Below are 26,373 nucleotides of genomic sequence, written 5' to 3' on the forward strand. Positions count from 1 at the left end.
TATAGATTTAACCATGTTGAGGCTATACAGTGTTGATTTACATTGTTTCACCCTGTTTTTAGGATATAGGATACAGTCTTTGTTTTTGTCAACATTGTTATTGGACCTGGGGCCTGTTGCACAAAAGTAGAATTAAGACATCCGGGATAAATGACTCAGCTGAGCTCAATGAAGCCAAAACATGTGCGTCCAGGCTTAATTGGTTGCACAAAGACCAAGCCAGGATGAGCAGACACGGATTCATTAAGCCAGGTGAAACCAATCCTGGATAGGTGCGCGCTCACGGCTCACTCAAATAGACCCCGCCACAGATCACAGATTAACTGATTTACCATGGCAACTAGAGCCGCGTACTTTTCCCTGTCGGAAGCACAAATCCTCATGGAGGCATACGAGGAGGTAAAAGATATAATTAAGAAGAAAGGCAACACCGCCACAGTGATAAAGCAAAGAGAAAAAGCGTGGCAAAGTATTGCAGACCGCCTGAATGCGTAAGTAGTGCACAATTACACACTCACCGCTCCGCTGAAACATCACAATTACAATTCAAATATTTAATTCACATCTCCAAAAATGCAGTTGTACTGTAATTATGAAACGGTTAAATTTTTAATTGAAATGCACTGCAGATATGAGTGAAATTGTGTAAAGTAACTCCATCACACTGTATAAAGCTATGATACATTTTTTGATATTTTTACTGAAAACAAGACAAAAATACCAAGTAATTTTTGCAGTGTGACTCCATTAAATGTGTGTGTGTGTGTGTGTGTGTGTGTGTGTGTGTGTGTGTGTGTGTGTGTGTGTGTGTGTAGATTAAACATGAACGGGCCAAAACGGACATGGCAGCAGGTCAAAATCAAATACAAGAACATTCTGCAGAATGGTATGGTCCCTGACTAATATTTAACAAAGCACAAGCATATATTGTACCCAGAAGGTGCCTGCTCACACATTGTCTGTACTGTTTTAGCAGTGAAAAAGAATACCCACAGACAAGGCACGGGTGGTGGGTCACCAAAGGCTGACCTTACCCCAGCAGAGGACATGGCCTTGGAGCTAAATAAAGGCAGGCCCGTCTTAAGAGGGGATCCCTGGGGGGAAAGAGACGAGCATAGGTTCCTCCCAAGATGCCACCCGCTTCATTCAAGGTATGTCCTTCCATCTCTACATGGGATACAACCACATTCATATTGAATCAATTTGGACTGTCTGACTTTGGTTTACCTATTGCCTTGCAGTGCCTGGCAGCACTGTGTTCCTGTTAGAGCCACCAGCACAAGCACCAGACGATGCTGATCCAGTGAGTACTCCATCAAAGGCATACTGTAGGCCTGGCATGTCTTGTCTACTAGCTTCAATATGAATCCGATTAAATGTGATAGGGTGAAGGCCCCAGTGCAGCAGCAACAGCACATGATGGAGACGATGATGAGGAGGAGACCATCTCTCTGGATTCCAGAAGGCATGAGGTATCATGTTAAGACTGTGAAAGTAATATTTACTCTACAATGGTGAGGAGTCCTCATCAAAATCAAAAATCTAATTTCTTTTACAGGACCCAGATGCTATACAGTGGGAAAACCAGCCTGGCAACATAGTGCGTATTAATAAAAGGACACCACATCCTGCCAAATTCCAGCTGCGCTAATTGTATTGTGTTCACAGAGCTCACAAGCTATCAGAAAGTTGTATGGCAACCACCTCCGGCGCCAAATAGAACTGGCAGACATAGACATTCAGTACAAGAAGAAAAAGATGGAAAATCTTGCACTGGAGTCCGAAATAAAAAAGAGGACAATTAGGAAACTGGACCTTGAAATAAAAAAACTTGAGAGGGAGGTGAGATATGCCTTCAATGTACACTGTATGCTAACTGTAACACAAATGTATTAATCATTATTTTTCTTTCCTCCCCCAGCTCCAAGAAGATGACACAGCTCAAAATAAAAATTAGGTATATTCTCGTAAAGTCAAGTGAGCCATGACATATGAGCTCTTATTGTGAGCACACAGGACGGTGGCATCTTTCTAAGGTTTTTTTTTTATTTTCCCAGCAATCAGTACAACCAAGTCATCGTTATAAGGCATCGCCCTCTTTTGCCCACCCCCCCAGCACCAGGTGTGGCCACTAGCCTATATGAAGGCCCAAAATTGTGTGTTCCTTTCTGCTCTGACAATGGCATGCCCATTCGTGCGAGATGTGGTGGATGAGGAAGCACTTGTGCTGAGGAGAGCCTTCAGGCGAGAAAGGGTCTTCAGGGACCGGTTGGACCCACTGGCCTTCCCTGATGACCATCTATATGAAAGATACAGGTTTTCTGCAGATGGCATCAGGTATCTATGCAGACTACTGGGTCCCAGGATTAAGCACCGCACTGCACGGAGCCATGCACTGAGTGTGGAGCAAATGGTTTGTGTGGCCTTGCGCTTTTTGCTAGTGGAGCCTTCCTGTACTCAGTGGGGGATGCAGAACAGCTGAACAAGGCCACAATTTGCCGCACAATAAGGAGTGTGTGTCTGGCTATCAAAGCATTAGCAGATGTCTTCATCTCCTTCCCTGGCCACAGAAGACTCTGTGACATCAAAGAGGAGTTCTATAGGATTGCAGGTAAGAGGATCTACAAATTACAGGACAACTGTTAACACATAGTAGGATACTCATTACTTTGTGTGACAGGTTTCCCCAATGTCATTGGTGCAGTGGACTGCACACACATAAGGATAAAAGCCCCCTCAGGTGCCCATGAGGCCGATTTTGTGAATAGGAAATCCTTTCACAGCATTAATGTTCAGGTGAACATAACTTTTGATATTGTCCATTGACGAACACTCTGCATTGCCAGTGATGTGCATTGATTGGTGTAATATTCCTCATCTTATGATTTCAGATGGTCTGCAATGCTGACTGTGTGATCAGCAATGTTGTGGCAAAATGGCCTGGCTCAGTCCATGACTCCAGAATCTTTCGGGCCTCTGAAATCTATCAGTGCCTATCACAAGGTAAGCCACACAACCCCTATTTATAACCATCATGGCTGTGTCAAGAATATCACTGTGTTTATGAGGTAGTAATGATGAGATTTTGTGTTGACAGGTGAATTCTCTGGTGTGTTGCTGGGAGACAGGGGGTATGGCTGCCAGCCTTTTCTCCTGACACCTTTCACAGACCCCCAGGAAGCACAGCAGGCCTACAACCATGCCCATGCCAGGACCAGGGCCAGAGTTGAAATGACCTTTGGCCTCCTGAAGGCACGCTTTCACTGCCTTCACAAATTAAGGGTCAGCCCTGTTAGGGCATGTGATATTACTGTGGCTTGTGCTGTCCTCCACAATGTGGCCTGCCTGAGGAAGGAGAGGGCCCCCAGAGTGCCACCAGCCATGGACTGGGACAATCCGGCAATCTTCCCTGATGACGACAGTGGTCGGCTGCTGAGGGACCAATATGTGTTGAATTATTTTAGTTAGTATGTGTGCTTTCAATTTTGGTTAAATATGTCCTGCGGTGGCAGAGGAATTTGGGTTTTTTTGGGTTCGTTTTTTGACGAATTTGGCCTCTTATGATGTTTGTGCGGTATACTGTGTGTAATACAAGGCTGCAGGGAGGCTACTGCATCCATTCATTTGTCTGTTCAGTTGATGTGTATGGATTTGTCCTGCATTTATTCTAGTGTGCAGACATGCAGGGTGTGTTATATACAGACCTTTGAATGTGTATGTATCATTTTGTATAATATGCTTGGATTCTGTGCTTTCCATCTTGTAGAGTCACTGTGACTTCAGTTTCGAAAGGAGCTGATGGTTTACCTGCTTTGTTTTGTCCTTATTCAATAAAGGAACATAATGTTACACATTGTGTTTTTATATTCATATGGAATGTGTATTTGTTTATATGACAGAGTACTAGGGCCACACTGAAGAAAAAGGATAAAGTCATAAATTTATGAGGCTGGTTCTTTCTGCAGAAAAGCTACATATTGTTTTGATACTTATGACAATGTGATACTTAATATTCTGGCACATCAGCATGTCTTTGTTTATGAAACCATACTGAAGTACAATTTCACGAAATGCCCCACATCTGTCATTTTAACAACTGTCCTCCTTTAAAACAACACGTTACAATATTATGACTTGTGTTTTTTTCCCCTCTGTGGCCCTAATATTCTATCATTTTATATATAGCCTTATAGTCTATGGGAAACTGTAAATTATCTAATGATAGCAACATCATCTAAAAATCATTTTTTATCCAAAATCATTGAAATTAATGATCACAAACGTTTAAATAATAACAGTGGGTCTAGTTATATGTGATAACAATGTATAGTGAGCAGTGAAATAACTATTGGTTTCCATTTGTGGTGACTGCTGACTGACATTAGGGATGAGATTAAATAGATCCTGGAATTTAGCCTGGTCTGGAGCAGGCTAGCTCCACAGAATAAATCTCCATGGTAATTTATACCATAACATATCCTCCTGCCCCCTATCCATCTTTAGTGCAACCGGATTACGGATCAATTGAGCCAGGATCACCAAGATATCCTGGCTTAATCCCTTATCCTAGTTTTGTGCAACAGGCCCCTGGTCTCTCTTGGAAAAGAAATGTTATCTCAATGAGAATAAAACTGTATAGATAAAGGTAAATAAAATAAAAACATGTTGAGGCGATACAATTTATAGACAGACCTATGGATGCAAGGACTGGCCATCCATGATATCAACATTATAGTTTTAACCATATTGAGGCTATACAGTGTTGATTTACATTGTTTCTAAACACTGGAGTTAAACAAGTTTATTTTGGGTCCTAAATGGGGCACAACAGTTGAACTAAGCTCATGGGGCATGTGTTATATTCTTCAAGTATCAATGGCTATAAATAAATAATTTAAAAGTCCAAATATAGATGTAACAATGGCAGATTTCACCTTTAACACCAAACATCAGTTCAACAACTGCAGAGTTTGTGCCTCTGTTTTTAAGACAGTACTTACTAGTGTTAATTAGGGCCCATTCATCATTAGAACCATTGGATGCCTTAAGATGCGTTTGGGAAACCGGGCCCAGATATCCAGTTTCCCTCTCTTCCCTTTTCACTCTAAAAACTGCATCCTTCTCTTTCTCTTCCTCTGCTTTTACTGTAACATCCTCCTCCTCTTTCACTCTGAACGAGTCTTCCTCTTCTTTCTCTGTAACGTCTTTCTCTTCTTCTTTCACGGTAACAGCCTCACCCTCTACTTGTTTTTGTATTGTAACATCCTCCTCTTTGACAAGAGCTTCTTTCTCCGGGGGAGAGTAGCTTAGTGAGCTCATGGTCGGGGATGTTAGCTAGTTAGCATTAGCGACTAGCCTAGTTCTAAACTAATTTAGCAAACCAGCTAGCTGACAAACAACGTACATATATAATTAAATGGGCCAACAAGTACATGTGACAGATTACTAGATTATACATCCACTAGATTATACATCACACTGGCAGCGTCGCCGGAACCTAAAAGACTCACATCGCCATCTGCTGACTGGAGTGAGCGACGCAGTTGAGGAACCAAACGTTTATTTTTCATTTATTTAAAAGTTTAATATTATATTAAGTTGTTCAAAGAGAAGCATGTCTTGTTTTAAATTATCACTCATTACAAATGAATCAAACTTTACACCCACTACATATTTGCATTGAACCATACTTCGGATCATTTTGACTCCAGAGGCATAACTTTTATCATAGCCAAAATGTGGTTTATTCTATTCTTCCAAATTTTCATGACATTGTCAATCAACTGGTTATTAATAAATCTAAATCATGGTTTAGTGTTTCTGTATCAAAATGGACTTTTAACAAATTAAAATCCTTTGGAGTCATTTTGACCCCAGGCAAAAGCACCGTTGATAAATAGGAAGTTTATTTCAAATCAAAATCAAATGACATTTTATTGGTCACATACACGTGTTTAGCAGATGTTTTTGAGGGTGTAACGAAATGCTTGTGTTTCCAGCTCCGACAGTGCAGTAATATCTAACAAGTAATATCTAACAATTTCACAACATATACCCAATACACACAAATCTAAGTATTTGAATCTAGGTTTCTCTGGAGACATGATTCATCCCACCAGAGGGTGGAGGGGCACCTGTTTCAGTGCAGATAGACACCTGCAGAGACAGTATAGTGCCTCCCTTGTACTCTCCTAAAATTGGATTTTTCTATACCACGTATCACGTGACTGTGTACAAAACTACCAGCCAGCGGTGGAAACCTCAGCCAGCGGTGGAAACCTCAGCCAGCGGTGGAAACCTCAGCCAGCGGTATACAGTGCATTCGGAAAATATTCAGACCCCTTCACCTTTTCCACATTTTGTTACGTTACCGCCTTATTCTAAAATTGAAATTTTTCCCCCTCATCAATCTACACACAATACCCCATAATGACAAACCAAAAACAGTTTAAAAAAAGGGGCGCATCCTTAAGAGGTTTTAATCATTGCTACATAAAGGCCTGATTGGCAGAGTGCTGCAGAGATGGGGGAACCTTCCAGAAGGAAAACCATCTCCACAAAGGAGCTCTGGAGCTCTGTCAGAGTGAACATTGGGTTGCTGACCAAGGCCCTCCTCTCCCGATTGCTCAGTTTGGCCGGGTGGCAAGCTCTAGGAAGAGTCTTTGTGGTTCCAAACTTCTTCCATTTAAGAATGATGGTGACCACTGTGTTCTTGGGGACCTCCAATGCTACAGACATTTTTGGTAACATTCCCCAGATCTGTGCCTCGACACAATCCTGTCTCTGAGCTCTATGGACAATTTCTTTGATCTCATTGCTTGGTATTTGCTCTGACATGCATTGTTAACTGTGGGACCTTAAATAGACAGGTATAATCATAAACAATATGATTTCATGTGGCATAAACAAAAACACAAATTCTCAGTCAAAAATAAGTCAGAACACAGCACCTTTATTTTCTCATGTAATTTCAGGTTCTCTGACTGGAAAAATGTCCTTCCACACAGAGAGAAAGAGCAGTGGTAGGGCTTTTTTTAGTGTGTCTTCTCATGCACCTTCAGGCTCCCTAACCAGGTAAAACTCTTTTTACACACTGGGAACAGTGATAAGGCTTTTCTCCTGTGTGTATTCTCTCATGCCTTTTCAGGTTAGTTAACACGGCAAAACACTTTCCACACTGGGAGCATTGGTAAGGCTTTTCTCCCGGTGTGTAGTCTCGCATGCTTTTTTAGATTTCGTATCCGTGTAAAACTCTTTCCACAATGGGAACATTGGAAAGGCTTTTCTCCTTTGTGTATTCTCTCGTGCTCTTTTACTTGCCCTTTCTTAGTAAACCTCTTTCCACACTGGGAACATTGGAAAGGCTTTTCTCCTGTGTGTGTCCTCTCATGACCTTTTAGGTGCCCTAACTGAATAAAACAAATTCCACAGTGGGAACAGTGATAAGGCTTTTCTCCTGTGTGTATTCTCTCATGCCTTTTCAGGTTAGTTAACACGGCAAAACTCTTTCCACACTGGGAACACTGGTAAGGTTTTTCTCCTGTGTGTGTCCTCTCATGCAGTTTTAGGTTCCCTGACCAGCAAAAACTATTTTCACAGTGGGAGCAGTGGTGTTGTCTCACTGGTTTGGGCGTCTCTGGGTCTGGTTCCCCTGAAGGACTCTTCCCGCTGTCAGAGTGAGAGTCTGGTCTCTCTCCTGCCAAAGACAGAGTATCTCGTTAAACAGAGACCTGAATGAAACATCCACATGATAAAACTGGTCTTCCTATGAGGTTTAATAGAGACTAGATCCCTCAACAGAGTGGCTGGAGTGCTTTGTAGGCTGGGTTAATCCATTTGAATTCAATACATTTTTGACATGATCCATAATAAAAAAAAAATCCTTACATGTTTGACTATGGAAGAAGTGACTTAAATGTAAATGTAAGTGGTAAGAAAGTGACTTTATGTAACGGAATGTAAAAACATTTGAGATATACAGTACCAGTCAAACGTTTGGACACACCTACTCATTCCAGGGTTGGTTTTTATATTTACTATTTTTTTACATTGTAGAATAATAGTGAAGACATGACAACTATGAAAACACATATGGAATCATATAGTAACCAAAAAAGTGGTAAACAAATCAAAATATATTTTAGATTCTTAAAAGTAGCCACCCTTTGCCTTGATGACAGCTTCGGACACTCTTGGCATTCTCTCAACCAGCTTCAGCTGGAATGCTTTTCCAAGAGTCTTGAAGGAGTTCCCACATATGCTGAGCACTTGTTGGCTGTTTTTCCTTCACTCTGCGGCCCAACTCATCCCAAACCATCTCAATTCGGTTGAGGTCAGGTGATTGTGGAGGCTAGGTCATCTGATGCAGCATTCCATCACTATCCTTTTTGGTCAAATAGCCCTGAAGGTGTGTTAGGTCATTGTCCTGTTGAAAAACAAATGATCGTCCCACTAAACACAAACCAGATGGGATGGCGTATCGCTTCAGAATGCTGTGGTAGCCAGACAGATGTGTGCCTTTCCAAATCATGTCCAATCAATTTAATTTACCACAGGTGGACTCCAAACAAGTTGTAGAAACATCTCAACAATGATCAATGGAAACAGTATGCACCTGAGATCAATTTCAAGTCTCATAGCAAACGGTCTGAATACTTATATAAATAAGGTATCTGTTTTTTCTTATTAATAAATGTGACATGTTTTCTACAAACCTATTTTAGCTTTTTCATTATGAGGTATTGTGTGTACAGTCGTGGCCAAAAGTTTTGAGAGTGACACAAATATTAATTTTCAAAGTCTGCTGCCTCAGTTTGTATGATGGCAATTTGCATATACTCCAGAATGTTATGAAGCGTGGTCAGATAAATTGAAATTAATTGCAAAGTCCCTCTTTGCCATGCAAATTACCTGAATCCCACTGCATTTCAGCACTGCCACAAAAGGACCAGCTGACATCATGTCAGTGATTCTCTCGTTAATACGGGTGTGAGTGTTGACGAGGACAAGGCTGGAGATCACTCTGCCATGCTGATTGAGTTCGAATAACAGACTGGAAGCTTCAAAAGGAGGGTGGTGCTTGGAATCATTGTTCTTCCTCTGTCATCCATGGTTAGCTGCAAGGAAACACGTGCCGTCATCATTGCTTTGCACAAAAGGGGCTTCACAGGCAAGGATATTGCTGCCAGTAAGATTGCACCTAAATCAACCATTTATCGGATTATCAAGAACTTCAAGGAGAGCGGTTCAATTGTTGTGAAAAAGGCTTCAGGGCTCCCAAGAAAGTCCAGCAAGCGCCAGGACCGTCTCCTAAAGTTGATTCAGCTGCGGGATCGGGGCACCACCAGTACAGAGCTTGCTCAGGAATGGCAGCAGGCAGGTGTGAGTGCATCTGCATGCACAGTGAGGCGAAGACTTTTGGTGGATGGCCTGGTGTCAAGAATGGCAGCAAAGGAGCCACTTCTCTCCAGGAAACACATCAGGGACAGACTGATATTCTGCAAAAAAGTACAGAGATTGGACTGCTGAGGACTGGGGTAAAGTCATTTTCTCTGATGAATCCCCTTTCCGATTGTTTGGGGCATCCGGTAAAAAGCTTGTCCGGAGAAGACAAGGTGAGCGCTACCATCAGTCCTGTGTCATGCCAACAGTAAAGCATCCTGAGACCATTCATGTGTGGGGTTTCTTCTCAGCCAAGGGAGTGGGCTCACTCACAATTTTGACTAAGAACACAGCCATGAATAAAGAATGGTACCAACACATCCTCTGAGAGCAACTTTTCCCAACCATCAGGAACAGTTTAGTGACAAACAATGCCTTTTCCAGCATGATGGAGCACCTTGCCATAAGGCAAAAGTGATAACCAAGTGGCTCGGGGAACAAAACATCGATATTTTGGGTCCATGGCCAGGAAACTCCTCAGACCTTAATCCCAATGAGAACTTGTGGTCAATTCTCAAGAGGCGGGTGGACAAACAAAAATCCACAAATTCTGACAAACTCCAAGCATTGATTATGTAAGAATGGGATGCAATCAATCAGGATGTGGCCCAGAAGTTAATTGACAGCATGACAGGGCGGATTGCAGAGGTCTTGAAAAAGAAGGGTCAACACTGCAAATATTGACTGTTTGCATCAACTTCATGTAATTGTCAATAAAAGCCTTTGACACTTATGAAATGCTTATAATTAGACTTCAGTATTCCATAGTAACATCTGACAAAAATATCTAAAGACACTGAAGCAGCAAACTTTTTATTTTTATATATCTCAGAAAAAGGACAGACCCTTAAGACCAAACTCCCTTTATATGTTTTGGGGGAAACACTGTTGTTCCATGTTGTGAATGTTATGCAATGTGTTACTATGGTAACGGTTGTTCCATGCTGTGAATGTTATCCAATGTGTTACTATGGTTACTGTTATTCCATGTTGTGAATGTTATCCAATGTGTTACTATGGTTACTGTTGTTCCATGTTGTGAATGTTATCCAATGTGTTACTGTGGTTACTGTTGTTCCATGTTGTGAATGTTATCCAATGTGTTACTATGGTTACTGTTGTTCCATGTTGTGAATGTTATCCAATGTGTTACTATGGGTAATAGCAGTATGGCCTAATAATTTGACATAAATTAACTTATGAATATTTTTGGTTGATACTTCAAGGAGTCTTACAATTCAAAATCAGAAAGCCTACTTATCATTGGTATAACCTTAAAACAGTCCTATACTGGGGAAGCCCTTCATGTTGGAGGGTGTTTCTACAGTCCTATACTGGGGAAGCCCTTCATGTTGGAGGGCGTTTCTACAGTACTATACTGGGTAAGCCCTTCATGTCGGAGGGTGTTTCTACAGTACTATACTGGAGAAGCCCATCTTGTTGTTTAAACCTTCTTAAAACAATTCCATATAGCTTAGAAGAACCCCCCACCCCCCAAACCAGACAAGGCTTAGACTGTAAATGGGTTAAAACTATCTGAGACTTACATTATTCTGAGACTAGTTATCCTGGGATTTTACATTACTCTGAGACAAGTTATTCTGGGATCTAACATTAGTCAGACTAGTTATCCTGGGATTTTACATTACTCTGAGACAAGTTATTCTGGGATCTAACATTAGTCAGACTAGTTATCCTGGGATCTTACATTACTCGGACTAGTTATCCTGGGATCTTACATTACTCAGGCTAGTTATCCTGGGATCTTACATTACTCAGGCTAGTTATCCTGGGATCTTACATTACTCAGGCTAGTTATCCTGGGATCTTACATGACTCAGACTAGTTATCCTGGGATCTTACATTACTCAGACTAGTTTTATCCTGGGATCTTACATGACTCAGACTAGTTATCCAGGGAAATAGATTTAACACATTTACAAAAAAATCTAAACCTGTTTTGGTTGGCATTATGATGGGATCCCACATGTGGTTAGGAATATACAAATTATCATTATTACTGGAAAATATTCATTTAAATTCCAGGAATTATAAAACGTTACCAGTAGGCTACAGTGGGTTGTATCCAAGTGGTTTTATCTCTCTAGGTCATGCCAGTAGGCTACAGTAGGTTGTATCTCTCTAGGTCATGCCAGTAGGCTACAGTAAGTTGTATCTCTCTAGGTCATGCCAGTAGGCTACAGTAGGTTGTGACTCTCTAGGTCATGCCAGTAGGCTACAGTAGGTTGTAACTTTCTAGGTCATGCCAGTAGGCTACAGTAGGTTGTATGCAAGTGGAAACAAATAAACAACAAAGTGGAATTTGGTCAACAACAAAATAAATGGCTTATTTGCTACGTGAGGTTTACTTGATCCAACAGAAGTTTCATAATGCTTAAATTATGTGGACACGTGACACACCGACAACTTTGTGAAAACACTATAGGAGTTGTCTCCAGATCGCTATGCATATTCATGCTAGTAGCTTAGCATCTCTCTCCATTGAATACAGGCGGTTGACGACAACAACCCTCATAGAATATAAACAAAAGATTACAATAATAATATGTATCCACCAAAAGGGGTAGGCGGGAGATAGAGGACCCGCAGTGCCACTTTGTGGACAACGAGGTTGAGACATCTTGTCAGTATATCCATAATCTTTGGTGTTGCCAACCCAACTCTCACATGTCACTATTGGGGGGCTCGGTGTGTAGTAAAACATCCCTACATTAAAATCACTACATGCCGTGCCCCCCAGTCTACGGTCAGCAGATAGACCCTTCTCAAATATATATGTTAAGTCACTTTTTGGAAACGGAACGGAGAAAACAGGGGGTAGCTTGCTCTCTGCGTCGTCTGATTCTGATTCTCTCTTCCTCTTCTTTCACTGAAACGTCTTTCTCTTCTTCTTTCACCTGTACATGACCATCTGATCATTTATCACCCCAGTGTTAATCTGCAAAATTGTATTATTCGCCTACCTCCTCATGCCTTTTGCACATTGTATATAGACTGCCCATTTTTTTCTACTGTGTTATTGACTTGTTAATTGTTTACTCCATGTGTAACTCTGTGTTGTCTGTTCACACTGCTATGCTTTATCTTGGCCAGGTCGCAGTTGCAAATGAGAACTTGTTCTCAACTAGCCTACCTGGTTAAATAAAGGTGAAATAAAAAATTACAAATATCAGAAATCATCCTAGGGCCCTCCGTTGAAGAGGCATTGACGAAACAACTCTGAATATCGAAAGTAAAAAACGAATTTAGGGCGGTACTTACTGGTGTTAATCAGATCTCCTATCTCCACCTCTTCATCTTTCAATGTGACAGTAATCTCCCCCTCCTCCTTCTTCACTCCAAAAGCTGCATCCTCCTCTTTCTCTGCCTCCTCTTCTTTTAGTGTAACAGCCTCTTCCCCTTTCACTCTGAACGCGTCTTCCTCTTCTTTCACTGAAACGTCTTTCTCTTCTTCTTTCACTGTAACAACCTCACCCTCTACTTCTTGTTTTACTGTTACATTCCTCCCCCTCTTTCACAACAATGTTCAGCGCCGGAGCTTCTTTCTCCGTCCAGCAGATCAACTCTTCTTTAACAGGAGAAGAGATGTTTAGGGAGTTCATGGTTGGGGATGTTAGGTAGCTAGCTAGCTATCATTAGCGACTAGACTAGTGCTAATTTAACCAGACAGATACTATAGCTGACTAATACAAAATAACGTAATATTAAATGAAATAAGTTAACAAGTAGATACGACAGAAGTGTGTCTAAAACACAGTAGCAAATATACACCAAAAGCGTATAAATATATTGAATCTTTCGGCTATGTTGGTCCGAAGAACCGTCCACTAGATTATACGTCACGCTGGCAGCGTCGCCTGAAAGACGCACATCGCGGTCTGCTGACTGGAGGGGAAACGCATTTGAGGATCATATTTTATTTTCAGACAGAGATTATTTTTAAATTGAATGAATTAAATAATACTATTATAGGGAGACATACAAAGACCTGAATGTGTTTATTGATTAGCGGGAATAAAAAATGTTTACTACAGCACATTAAAGGCAGTTTCATTAAGTCAAACTACATCTAAATAAGTAGCTACTGTAGGTCTATACTGTTCCTACATTGTGTAACAATACATCATGTAGATGTATATAATGAACAGACTAGGTCCTATACAGCTCCTACATGGTGTAACAATACATCATGTAGATGTACACTGCCCTTCAAAAGTTTGGGGTCACTTAGAAATGTCCTTGTTTTTGAAAGAAAATAAAAACATTTAATTAATCATTTATAAAAACCTTTTTTTGCTTTGTCATTATGGGGTATTGTGATGTCATTATGGGGTATTGTGATGTCATTATGGGGTATTGTGTGTAGATTGATGAAGGGAAAATTTTATTTAATCCATTTTAGAATAAGGCTGTAACGTAACAAAAAGTTTGAAAAAGTGAAGGGGTCTGAATACTTTCCAAATGCACTATATATAGAGGGGCAGTATTCAGTGACATCACTTCCTGAAACAGGAGGTACAAATATATAACATAGGTTCAAAATATCAACATTCAATGCATCAAAAATATATGACCAAGCTGGAAGTGGAAACGCCAGCCCAGCCACAATCCTAGAGGTTCATTGACGATCAATCTCCTCCTTCACATCTGACTCCTCCTTCACATCTGACTCCTGATGATCAACCTCCTCCTTCACATCTGACTCCTGATGATCAACCTCCTCCTTCACATCTGACTCCCGACGATCAACCTCCTCCTTCACATCTGACTGCTGACGATCAACCTCCTCCTTCACATCTGACTCCTGACGATCAACCTCCTCCTTCACATCTGACTGCTGACGATCAACCTCCTCCTTCACATCTGACTCCTGACGATCAACCTCCTCCTTCACATCTGACTCCTGAAAATCAACCTCCTCCTTCACATCTGACTCCTGACAATCAACCTCCTCCTTCACATCTGACTCCTGACGATCAACCTCCTCCTTCACATCTGACTCCTGATGATCAACCTCCTCAATCACATCTGACTCCTGACGATCAACCTCCTCCTTCACATCTGACTCCTGATGATCAACCTCCTCCTTCACATCTGACTCCTGATGATCAACCTCCTCCTTCACATCTGACTCCTGACGATCAACCTCCTCCTTCACATCTGACTCCTGATGATCAACCTCCTCCATCACATCTGACTCCTGACGATCAACCTCCTCCTTCACATCTGACTCCTGATGATCAACCTCCTCCTTCACATCTGACTCCAGTGATCAATCCAATTTGTAAGTCGCTCTGGATAAGAGTGTCTGCTAAATGACTTAAATGTAAATGTAAATGTAATCCATCCGTCTTCTTTTTTAGGGAATCCCGATGGACGAAATCATCCAATAGGCCGTCATCACGACCACCGCCCACAAGTTAATTGTCATTCAGGTTATCAATGGGAAGAGCATTAGCAAGATCTCCTGTCTGGTAACTTTTCTCATTTAATGGATTTACATTGGCAGGTGAACATGGAGAAACCCCATTTAAAAAACGTAGTCAATCTCAAACTGCAGAAACACTGTTGGAATTCCTTATCAAAGTCTGTGGCCTGTGATGTTGGGACAAATGATAGTCCCTTATTATACAAGAGACCATATTCTACAGCACAACGGCAGAGTCATGTCTTCAGTGTAAAACTAACAATGACTCAACAATCCTTCTGGGAATGTTATGACGTCATAAAGTTATGGACGGAGTTAGAAAGTTGGCTGTCAGAAGTACAATTAGTACTTAGTACAGTTCAGTTCAGCTTAGTATAGTACAGTTCCTGCGCAGCCCAGTCAAAACTGTTCGCTGCTCTGGCCCCCCAATGGTGGAACAAACTCCCTCACGACGCCAGGACAGCGGAGTCAATCACCACCTTCCGGAGACACCTGAAACCCCACCTCTTTCAGGAATACCTAGGATAGGATAAAGTAATCCTTCTCACCCCCTTAAAATATTTAGATGCACTATTGTAAAGTGGCTGTTCCACTGGATGTCTTAAGGTGAACGCACCAATTTGTAAGTCGCTCTGGATAAGAGCGTCTGCTAAATGACTTAAATGTAAATGTAAATGTAATTATACAATGTAAAATTACTTTTAATCTGTCTGTCTGCATATTTCAAGACATGGCATTTGAGGGTGCAGTGAGATACCCCAGAGTTGGACGATACTTTTCTCATCAATCATCTTAAAATGTATACTTAATTAAAACCTGGAAATCAACCAATCCTCCGTTGTTAATTCAATAGAAAGGTAAAATGCTTTATTATCTAAAAGTTCAAAGTGAGTGGGTGGTGAGAAATAAAATGGTGTTGATGCGGGAGCTGGAGATGGAGGTGTGTTCTAGTGGGTCTGGGCAGGTGTGATGTAGTTAATGGAGATGGAGGTGTGTTCTAGTGGGTCTGGGCAGGTGTGATGTAGTTAATGGAGATGGGGGTGTGGTCTAGTGGGTCTGGGCAGGTGTGATGTAGTTAATGGAGATGGAGGTGTGTTCTAGTGGGTCTGGGCAGGTGTGGTGTAGTTAATGGAGATGTATGTGTGTGATGTAGTTAATGTTTGTATGATGTTGTAATTTGTACGTGTATGTTTATAAAATATCAAATGAAATATATGTTTGAAGTCCCAATGCAAAGTTATACCTTATTACGTTAAACCAATCAGAATTCAGAAGAATGATAAAGTCAGGTGTGAAGTAATATGGAGGACCAGCCTATTCCCTATGATGTAAACTACAACAGAAATAACTTCAAATGTATAATTTCATATTAAACCAATCGTTTCCACTCATGACTTGAGTGATTGAAGTAAACCAACGTTTTGGAAATACATAACGCCATCTAACCAAATATCAATGAAAGTTAGCTATATGCAGATATCTTAACCAGCCAGCTAACATTAGCTATTTTAGTCAACTAGCTATGGTCAGCGAGCTGGAGCCCAACTACCGGAGACCAAAACCCAACTAAACCATAACTGCAGATCAAAAGAGACATACAGAATGATGGCAGGGAAAATCCCCAAAATCCAAAATATAAAGATTACAGGTGTCAGTCAGCTAGGCGCTAGCAGTAAGCGAAGGTTGTATAAATTACAAAACTCCCATAGTCTACTTCACAGAGAACATGCTGAAAAGTAGTGATGGGGAAACAAAGCTTCGTGAAGAATTGATGCTTTCCACCCAACTGTGTCAAAAATTGGTTCATTACTCAAGGCTTTGAGCGAAACAGAATTCAGAACAGCCACATTATTATAGCCGACGTCCCACACCGTAGCCTTTATGTCTTCTACTATTTATTTGTATTTTTATTTTTTTCACCTTTATTTAACCAGGTAGGCTAGTTGAGAACAAGTTCTCATTTGCAACTGCGACCTGGCCAACTAAACCACTGGCCTTGAGCGAGAGCATCAAAACCATGCTGCATTGTGGGTAAATGGTGACTAGCTGACTGATTTATAAATAATAATGAGTAGTTATTTATCATGCAAGGTGATTTGTAGATCAGTCAGTCGCCTGCGGTGTCGAACAAGCCCAATACCAAACCAATCAGGTGGTTGTTCGATGAAACGAAGCTTCAGATGCCATTGATGACGTGCTGCTGATAAAGTGATACAGGCATCAGCACACTGCTTTGAATGATTGTTTAGTGATTTGGATGCATGGCTCGTAGCTCCGGTATCAAACGTAACATATCGAAAAGTTGACACAACATAAAGGAGCAAGCAGGTTGATTTCCTCTTTTGATTTGAGCCCACGGCAAGAAGGCACCAGAGCCTACCGTGCTAACGGGTTCCCACTAGATAACACAATCACATAGTTCATGAAAAGCATGAGGTGAAGCTTGAGCTAGATATCAACCTAGCATGACCTTCCTAGATATCGAGCTAGTTCCTAGTCCCTTCCCTCAAGTCAGTGAGTCAACACAGGAAGGAGCAATGGATGGATAATTCATTTATTTCCAAAGCTGCAATGATGGGACACACACAGTATGGATGAATGATCAGTAGTGACGGGATATAAATAGCACTCCCACAGCAATTCTCCATTAATCTGCCCTATAATATACTAACAAAAAAACTATTGAAATGTCTATCAAAGTCATTGTGATCGTATAGTGGGTTTTACAATTCCTACTAATTCATAATTTACTATAATGAATGAATCAATTGTTTCCATGTGTCTCATATTCACTACATCAGAATAAACTGATCCATTTTAGTATCAAAATATATAAAATTAACCTGGAAAATTACTCAATGGTGGCGAATAAGTATAATACACCTAAACTAACAAAATATTTTAAATTAACTACTCACAATGTGCCCATTTTTATTTTTTATTTTTTATTTCACCTTTATTTAACCAGGTAGGCTAGTTGAGAACAAGTTCTCATTTGCAACTGCGTCCTGGCCAAGATAAAGCATAGCAGTGTGAACAGACAACACAGAGTTACACATGGAGTAAACAATTAACAAGTCAATAACACAGTAGAAAAAAAGGGGAGTCTGTATACATTGTGTGCAAAAGGCATGAGGAGGTAGGCGAATAATTACAATTTTGCAGATTAACACTGGAGTGATAAATGATCAGATGGTCATGTACAGGTAGAGATATTGGTGTGCAAAAGAGCAGAAAAGTAAATAAATAAAAACAGTATGGGGATGAGGTAGGTAAAAATGGGTGGGCTATTTACCGATAGACTATGTACAGCTGCAGCGATCGGTTAGCTGCTCAGATAGCAGATGTTTGAAGTTGGTGAGGGAGATAAAAGTCTCCAACTTCAGCGATTTTTGCAATTCGTTCCAGTCACAGGCAGCAGAGAACTGGAACGAAAGGCGGCCAAATGAGGTGTTGGCTTTAGGGATGATCAGTGAGATACACCTGCTGGAGCGCGTGCTAATATCCCCCATCAGGTGGGGGAAAAGTATAATACACCTAAACTAACAAAATCGGGCTGATAAACTGGCTGGTGTTCATGAGTTTATAAAACATATACTTTATACATTTGTCATAAATGACCTGCATTGATGAGACACACAGTGTGGATGAATGATCAGTAGTCGACAGGGTAAAAATAGCACTCCTAAAGTAGATGCATTTTCCAGTTTGCTACGAACTTGAAAGAGGGAATGTTGGCATAAAACCCACATGGAAATCTGAGATCCAGCAAATAACATAAAAAGAGAGGCTTATTTGACGCCAAACCAACAACAGTAATTACTAAAACATAAATTGCTAATCTATGATTTGAAATTTGGATTTTATGATGTAATGTCAACTTTATACATTTCTATCACAGCACCAGTAAATTTTCAAGTTCTCCAAAAATCTGCTACGGATTACCCAGAATCCCATACCTTTATCACTGAGTGTAATGTAAACACACGAGCGGCGCAGCGGTCTAAGGCACTGCATCTCAGTGCTAAGGGCGTCACTACAGACCCTTGTTCAGAACCATAGGGCAGCGCAGAATTGGCACTGCATCGCCTGGGTTAGGGTTTGGCCGGGGCAGGCCGTCAATGTAAATAATAATTAGTTCTTAATTAACTGACTTCCCTAGTTAAATAAAGGTTAAATATATTTTTAAAATGTAACTTCATTACACTGTTACACTGGCATACAAACTCAGTAGCACAGAGTTGAACATCCATTTGACGTGAAGAAATACTGCATTGTGGTTAGTTTGGAAGAGTTCACAAAATAAGTTAATAAATATGTAATAACGCAAAAACACAACTGTTTGTACTTATAGGTAACAATATTGTGTTTACAACTAGCTTACTAAGTCTTTAACCACATTGTATTGTTACACTGATGAGTAAAAACTCATGCTTCCTACAGTTGAACTTGTTGTCTGAAGATAAAATATACATTTTACTCAACTGCGTTACCCACTCCAGTCAGCAGATGGCGGTCTGGGAATTTAAGGTTATGCTCTTAGTGTCACGTATAATCTAGTGGACGGAACGCTTCTTTCATCAGCAGCAACAGTTTGTCAGCCACTTCGGTAGCTTGCTTCGGTAGCTTGCAACACCTAGACAAAATAGCTGAACCAATATAGCTCTTTAAACGCTTTAGTGTATATTAGCCACTGTGTTTTAAACCCACTTCTGTCGTCTAGTTAGTTATCCGATTTAATTTCACATTTACTGTGTTGTTATTAGTCAGCTAGCGGGCTGGTTAAGTTAGCATTAGTCTAGCTAGCTAACACCTATGCCCATGAGTTCACTAAGCTACTCTCCGCCTGCCAAAGAAGATGAGGTCTGCTGGACAGAAAGAAGCTCTCGTCAAACAGGAGGAAGAGGAGGCTGTTTCAATACAAAAACAAGTTGATGTTGATGTTGTTACCATGAAAGAAGGAGAGAAAGACGTTTCAGTGAAAGAAGAGGAAGACGCGTTCAGAGTGAAAGAGGAGGAGGATGTTACAGTAAAAGAAGAGGAGGATGCAGTTTTTGGAGTGAAAGAGGAGGAGGAGGAGATGACTGTCACATCCAAAAAGGGGGAGGAGGAAACTGGATATCTGGGCCCGGTTTCCCAAACGCATCTTAAGGCATCCAATGGTTCTAATGCTGAACTTAGCCATAAGATGGTTTTGAGAAACCGTTCCCTGATGAACACTAGTAAGTACTATCTCACGTCACCCCGCTCCTCCGCTCTCTCCACTGGCTTCCAGTTGAAGCTCGCATCCGCTACAAGACCATGGTGCTTGCCTACGGAGCTGTGAGGGGAACGGCACCTCAGTACTTCCAGGCTCTGATCAGGCCCTACACCCAAACAAGGGCACTGCGTTCATCCACCTCTGGCCTGCTCGCCTCCCTACCACTGAGGAAGTACAGTTCCCGCGCAGCCCAGTCAAAACTGTTCGTTGCTCTGGCCCCCCAATGGTGGAACAAACTCCCTCACGACGCCAGGACAGCGGAGTCAATCACCACCTTCCGGAGACACCTGAAACCCCACCTCTTTCAGGAATACCTAGGATAGGATAAAGTAATCCTTCTCACCCCCCCCTTAAAAGATTTAGATGCACTATTGTAAAGTGGCTGTTCCACTGGATGTCTTAAGGTGAACGCACCAATTTGTAAGTCGCTCTGGATAAGAGCGTCTGCTAAATGACTTAAATGTAAATGTAAATGTATTGTTTTAAACAGATTGAGGCTGTATAGTATATTCTATAAATGCCAGTGTATATTTCCTGTGATGTCATAATTCCTCCATGATGTCATAATGATAGTTTAACCAGGTTTCTAGGATATATAGTATACTCTAGAATTCATCCATGATGTCATAATGATAGTTTAACCATGTTTCTTGGCTATATAGTATATTCTAGAATGACCAGTGTAGATTTCCTGTGGGGGTCAAATTGGAAGAGCTGTTGATAAGTCATTGTATAATATTCAGCCAATTTATTTTCATGCCATTACATACATTTTGCTCAACCAGAAGAGAGAGAACTCTTCCCGAACCACCTCCTCCTTGTGGCCTTCATAAATTCTGAAGTTGCTGGTAATCTGCTACACAAGCAGTCAGCAACCTACATTTGGAGTGCAAATTTATCTGACCATTTCTACCAATCTGTGTGACAGTTATGATTTTCATATGTTCATTTTACAGGAACAGTTTCATTTAATATATAATAGTATCTTAAAATCATTGTCTTTGATTAATCTACATTCTATCTAAATCTAAATGAAAATTATACAAATCTAAAAGTAACTTTTATTGCCTTTGCCAACTACCGTAATTGCTGGACTATTAAGCGCACCTGAATATAAACCGCACCCACTGAATTATTAAACAATATGTATTTTGTACATAAATACGCCGCACGTGTCTATAAGCCGCAGGTGCCTACCGGTACATTGAAACAAATGAACCTGGTCACTGTCTCCCTCCTCCTGTGCACTGAAACCACTGAAGTCATCTCCTTCGGTGTCGGAGATGAATAGCCTCAGAATTGCTTCATCCGATGTTGGATCGTTTTCATTGTCGCTCTCGTCACTTTAATCCGGAGGCAAATACCCCGCTGAGCTCATGCTGCCCCTTCAACACGCAGCAGTCCAGCCTTTCGAAACCCGTTGATGATAGTGGAATTTCTGACAATGCTCCACGCTGTCAGGACCCACTGGCAGACTTGACCATAAGTTGCTCTTCGCATGCAGCCCGTTTTAGTGAAGGATTTCTCCCCACTTGTCATCCAAGACTCCCACTGAACAAGGAGCGCCACCTTCAATGCACGATTTACACTGATGTCGAGTGGCTGCAAATACTTTGGGCCATCTGCTTTTCTTCCCTCTGAAAGCCTTTGTTGTCTTTTTGCACTGAGTCAGTTCCTCACGCTGCTGTTTCCAACGTCTTATCATCGACTCATTAAGGCCAAGCTCCCGTGCAGCAGCTCTCTTTCCTTTTCCAACAGCCAGATCGATCACCTTCAACTTGAAAGCTGCATCATATGCATTTCTCCGTGTCTTTGCCATGATGAGGGTGACAAAATTACTACCGTAATCAGAATGATGGGAAGTTTGAGCGCGCTCGATTTTACGTCATATTATGTGACGGTTGTAAGGGTTTTCTTCTGGTGAAAGAGAGGTGGACCAAAATGCAGCCGGGTGGTTATTCATGTTTTTAATAAAGACGACTATACATGAACAGACTATACAAAACAAGAAAAGTGAAAACCTAAACAGTCCTATCTGGTGCAAACACAGAGACAGGAACAATCACCCACAAAACCCAACACAAAACAGGCTACCTAAATATGGTTCCCAATCAGAGACAATGACTAACACCTGCCTCTGATTGAGAACCATATCAGGCCAAACATAGAAATAGACAAACCAGACACACAACATAGAATGCCCACCCAGCTCACGTCCTGACCAACACTAAAACAAGGAAAACACATACGAACGATGGACAGAACGTGACAGAACCCCCCCCCCCAAGGTGCGGACTCCGAACGCACAACCTAATCCTATAGGGGAGGGTCTGGGTGGGCATCTGTCCTCGGTGGCGGCTCTGGCGCTGGACGTGGACCCCACTCCATAATTGTCTTAGTCCACCTCCTTAGTGTCCCTTAAGTGGCGACCCTCGCCGCTAACCTTGGCCTAGGAAACCTAACAACGGGCCCCACTGGACTGAGGTAGCTCAGGACCGAGGCGAAGCTCGGGACCGAGGGGAAGCTCGGGAGTGAGAGGAAACTCAGGAGTGAGAGGAAGCTCAGGAGTGAGAGGAAGCTCAGGCAGGTTGATGGATCTACCAGATCCTGGCTGGCTGGTGGTTCCGGCAGATCCTGGCTGATTGGCACTTCTGGCGGATCCTGGCTGACTGGTGGATCCTGGCAGACTGGCGGATCCTGGCTGAATGGCGGATCTAACTGATCCTGGCTGACTGGCAGATCCTGGCCGACTGGCAGTTCCGGCGGATCCTGGCCGACTGGCGGATCCTGGCAGATCCTGGCCGACTGGCAGATCCTGGCCGACTGGCAGATCCTGGCTGACTGGTAGTTCTGGCAGATCCTGGCTGACTGGTGGATCCTGGCAGACTGGCGGATTCTGGCTGACTGGCGGATCCTGGCACACTGGCGGATCCTGGCACACTGGCGGATCCTGGCACACTGGCGGATCCTGGCTGAATGGCAGATCTAACTGATCCTGGCAGACTGGCGGATCCTGGCTGACTGGCAGATCCTGGACGACTGGCAGATCCTGGGAGAATTGCTGCCCTGAGAGTTCTGCTTTACATACAGACATAATTTGAACGGTTTTAGAAGCTTTAGAGTGTTTTCTATTCAATAATAATTATTATATGCATATATTAGCAATTTTGGACAGATTTGTTTTCTGTTTACTATGGGCACGCAATTCCTCCAAAGGGGGCAGTATTCTGCCTAGCCCTAACAGGTTTTAATATAGTATTTATAAGACTATTTCTCTCTATACCATTTGTATTTCAAAAAAACGTTTGAATATTGGATGTTCTTATAGGAACTTTAGTATTGCCAGTGTAACAGTTTAGCTTCCGTCCCTCTACTCGCCCCTACCTGGGCTCAAACTAGGAACACATCAACAACACCCACCCTCGAAGCATCCTTACCCATCGCTCCACAAAAGCCGCGGCCCTTGCAGAGCAAGGGGAACAACTACTCCCAGTCTCAGAGCGAGTGACGTTTAAAATGCTATTATTGTGCACCCCGCTAACTAGCTAGCCATTTCACATCAGTTACACCAGCCTAATCTCGGGAGTTGATAGGCTTGAAGTCATAAACAGCTCAATGCTTGAAGCACAGCAAAGAGCTGCTGGCAAAATGCACAAACTTGCTGTTTGAATGAATGATTACGAGCCTGCTGCTGCCTACCATCGCTCAGTCAGACTTCTCTTTCAGATATCAAATCATAGTCTTAATTATAACATAATAACACACAGAAATACGAGCCTTTGGTCAGTAATATGGTCGAATCCGGAAACTATAATTTCGAAAACAAAAAGTTAAAAAAATAAGTTTATCCCACATGATGGCTCCCACAGAAAATCTTGCGTAAAGTACTGAGGTAGCCATTATTCCAATCACTTCTAATGAGAAACCCAATTGTCCCGACGGATATATTATCGAATAGATATGTGAAAAACACCTTGAGGATTGATTCTAAACAACGTTTGCCATGTTTCTGTCGATATTATGGAGCTAATTTGGAAAAAAGTTTGGTGTTGTAGTGACCGCATTTTCCGGTCGATTTCGCAGCCAAATGTGAAGAACAAACGGGAGCTATTTCGCCTACATAAATAATATTTTTGGAAAAAAGGAACATTTGCTATCTAACTGGGAGTCTCCTGAGTGACAACAGGTAAATTATTTAATTTGATTGCTTTTCTTATTTTCGTGAAAATGTTGCCTGCTGCTAGCAGAGCCTAGCATAGCATTATTTCATGATAAACTTACACATTTGATTTGATTTGAATGCTTGTCTAGCGTTGGCTGTAAAACATATTTTGAAAATCTGAGATGACAGTGTGATTAAAAGGCTAAGCTGTGTCTCAATATATTTCATTTGTGATTTTCATGAATAGGAAGATTTTCTAGGAAGATTTATGTCTGCTGCATTATGTTAATTAGTTTGAGGCAATGATTACGCTCCCGGATCTGGGTTTGAGAGTCGCAAGAAGTTAAAGGGATATCAACCAGATTCATTTTTCTATGGCTTCCCTAAGGTGTCAACAGTCTTTAGACATAGTTTCAGGCTTTTATTTTGAAAAATTAGCGTGAAAGATCACATTGCGTAAGTGGATAGGTGGGGGGCTCTCAGAGTGAGTTTTGCGCTACAGAGTAAAGTGGCCATTGTTTCTCCCGGTGTTATTGAAAAACCTACACACCCGGTTGATATATTATCGAATATATATTTTAAAAACAACCTGAGGATTGATTATAAAAAACGTTTGACATGTTTCTGTGGACATTATGGATATTATTTGGAATTTTCACCTGCGTTATCGTGACCGCTCTTTCCTGTGGATTTCTGAACATAACGCGACAAACAAATTGAGGTATTTTGGGTATAAAAATAATCTTTATGGAACAAAAGGAACATTTGTTGTGTAACTTGGAGTCTCGTGATTGAAAACATCCGAAGATCATCAAAGGTAAACGATTAATTGGATTGCTTTTCTGAATTTCCGTGACCTAGCTACTTAATGCTTAGTGTACATAATGTTTTGTTATGCTATCGATAAACTTACACAAACGCTTGGATTGCGTTCGCTGTAAAGCATAATTTCAAAATCTGAGACGACCGGTGGATTAACAAAAGGCTAAACTGTGTTTTGCAATATTTCACTTGTGATTTCATGAATATGAATATTTTTTAGTAATATTATTTGACTGTGGCGCTATGCTATTCAGCGGTTGCTGACGAAAATGATCCTGCTAACGGGATGGGTGCACCAAGAAGTTAACTTGTCTTTCGAAGATCTTAGAAAGGCAGGGTAGGATAGATATATGTCTGTAGCAGTTTGGGTCAAGAGTGTCCCCCTCTTTGAAGAGGGTGATGACCGCAGCTGCTTTCCAATCTTTGGGAATCTCAGACAACATGAAAGAGAGGTTGAACAGACTAGTAATAGGGGTTGCAACAATTTCGGGCAGATAGTTTTAGAAAGAAAGGATCCAGATTGTCTAGCCCGGCTGATTTGTAGGGGTCCAGATTTTGCAGCTCTTTCAGAACATCAGCTGACTGAATTTGGGAGAAGGAGAAATGGGGAAGGCTTGGGCGAGTTGTTGTGGGGTGTGCAGTGCTGTTGACCGGGGTAGGGGTAGCCAGGTGGAAAGCATGGCCAGCCGTAGAAAAGTGCTTATTGAAATTCTCAATTATAGTGGATTTATCGGTGGTGAGTTTCCTATCCTCAGTGCAGTGGGCAGCTGGGAGGAGGTGCTCTTATTCTCCATGGACTTTACAGTGTCCCAGAACATTTTTGAGTTTGTGTTTCAGGAAGCAAATTTCTGCTTGAAAAAGCTAGCCTTGGCTTTTCTAACTGCCTGTGTATATTGGTTTCTAACTTCCCTGAAAAGTTGCATATCACAGGGGCTGTTTGATCCTAATGCAGAACGCCACAGGATGTTTTTGTGTTGGTTAAGGGCAGTCAGTCTGGGGAGAACCAAGGGCTATATCTGTTCCTGGTTCTAAATTTCTTGAATGGGGCATGCTTATTTAAGATGGTGAGGAAGGCATTTTATAAGAATAACCAGGCATCCTCTACTGACAGGATGAGGTCAATATCCTTCTAGGATACGCGGGCCATGTCGATTAGAATGTGTTTCAGGGTGCGTTTGGCAGTGATCAGTGGAGGTCGTTTGACCGCTGACCCATTACAGATACAGTCAATTAGGCAGT

The 26,373-nt window shown here is 41.7% G+C and overlaps 1 protein-coding gene and 1 long non-coding RNA gene across 5 annotated transcripts; one reads left to right on the top strand and one right to left on the bottom strand.

Moving 5' to 3' along the window:
* Positions 1–759: 759 nt before the first annotated feature.
* On the top strand, positions 760–3,870 carry LOC135563550 (putative nuclease HARBI1). 4 transcript variants are annotated; one of them, XM_065006341.1, is made up of 9 exons: positions 760–886; positions 974–1,151; positions 1,242–1,303; positions 1,386–1,472; positions 1,559–1,842; positions 1,922–1,957; positions 2,058–2,611; positions 2,892–3,003; positions 3,098–3,870. In XM_065006341.1, the coding sequence occupies exons 7-9, from the start codon at positions 2,543–2,545 to the stop codon at positions 3,466–3,468; spliced, it is 552 nt and encodes a 183-aa protein (XP_064862413.1). In that variant the 5' UTR covers positions 760–886; positions 974–1,151; positions 1,242–1,303; positions 1,386–1,472; positions 1,559–1,842; positions 1,922–1,957; positions 2,058–2,542; the 3' UTR covers positions 3,469–3,870. The 4 variants fall into 4 exon arrangements, with proteins under 4 accessions (XP_064862413.1, XP_064862412.1, XP_064862411.1 ...); XM_065006340.1 differs by having other exon boundaries at positions 1,559–1,600; positions 1,669–1,842; positions 1,922–2,611; XM_065006339.1 differs by having other exon boundaries at positions 1,922–2,611.
* A 2,014-nt stretch (positions 3,871–5,884) lies between these two features.
* On the bottom strand, positions 5,885–13,312 carry LOC135563551 (uncharacterized). The gene is made up of 2 exons (XR_010460374.1): positions 12,724–13,312; positions 5,885–7,696 (listed from the first exon to the last, which is right to left on the bottom strand). It is a non-coding gene; the product is annotated as an uncharacterized LOC135563551 (long non-coding RNA).
* Positions 13,313–26,373: the final 13,061 nt, after the last annotated feature.

The sequence above is a fragment of the Oncorhynchus nerka genome, linkage group LG21, assembly GCF_034236695.1.
Source record: "Oncorhynchus nerka isolate Pitt River linkage group LG21, Oner_Uvic_2.0, whole genome shotgun sequence".
NCBI lineage: Eukaryota > Metazoa > Chordata > Actinopteri > Salmoniformes > Salmonidae > Oncorhynchus > Oncorhynchus nerka.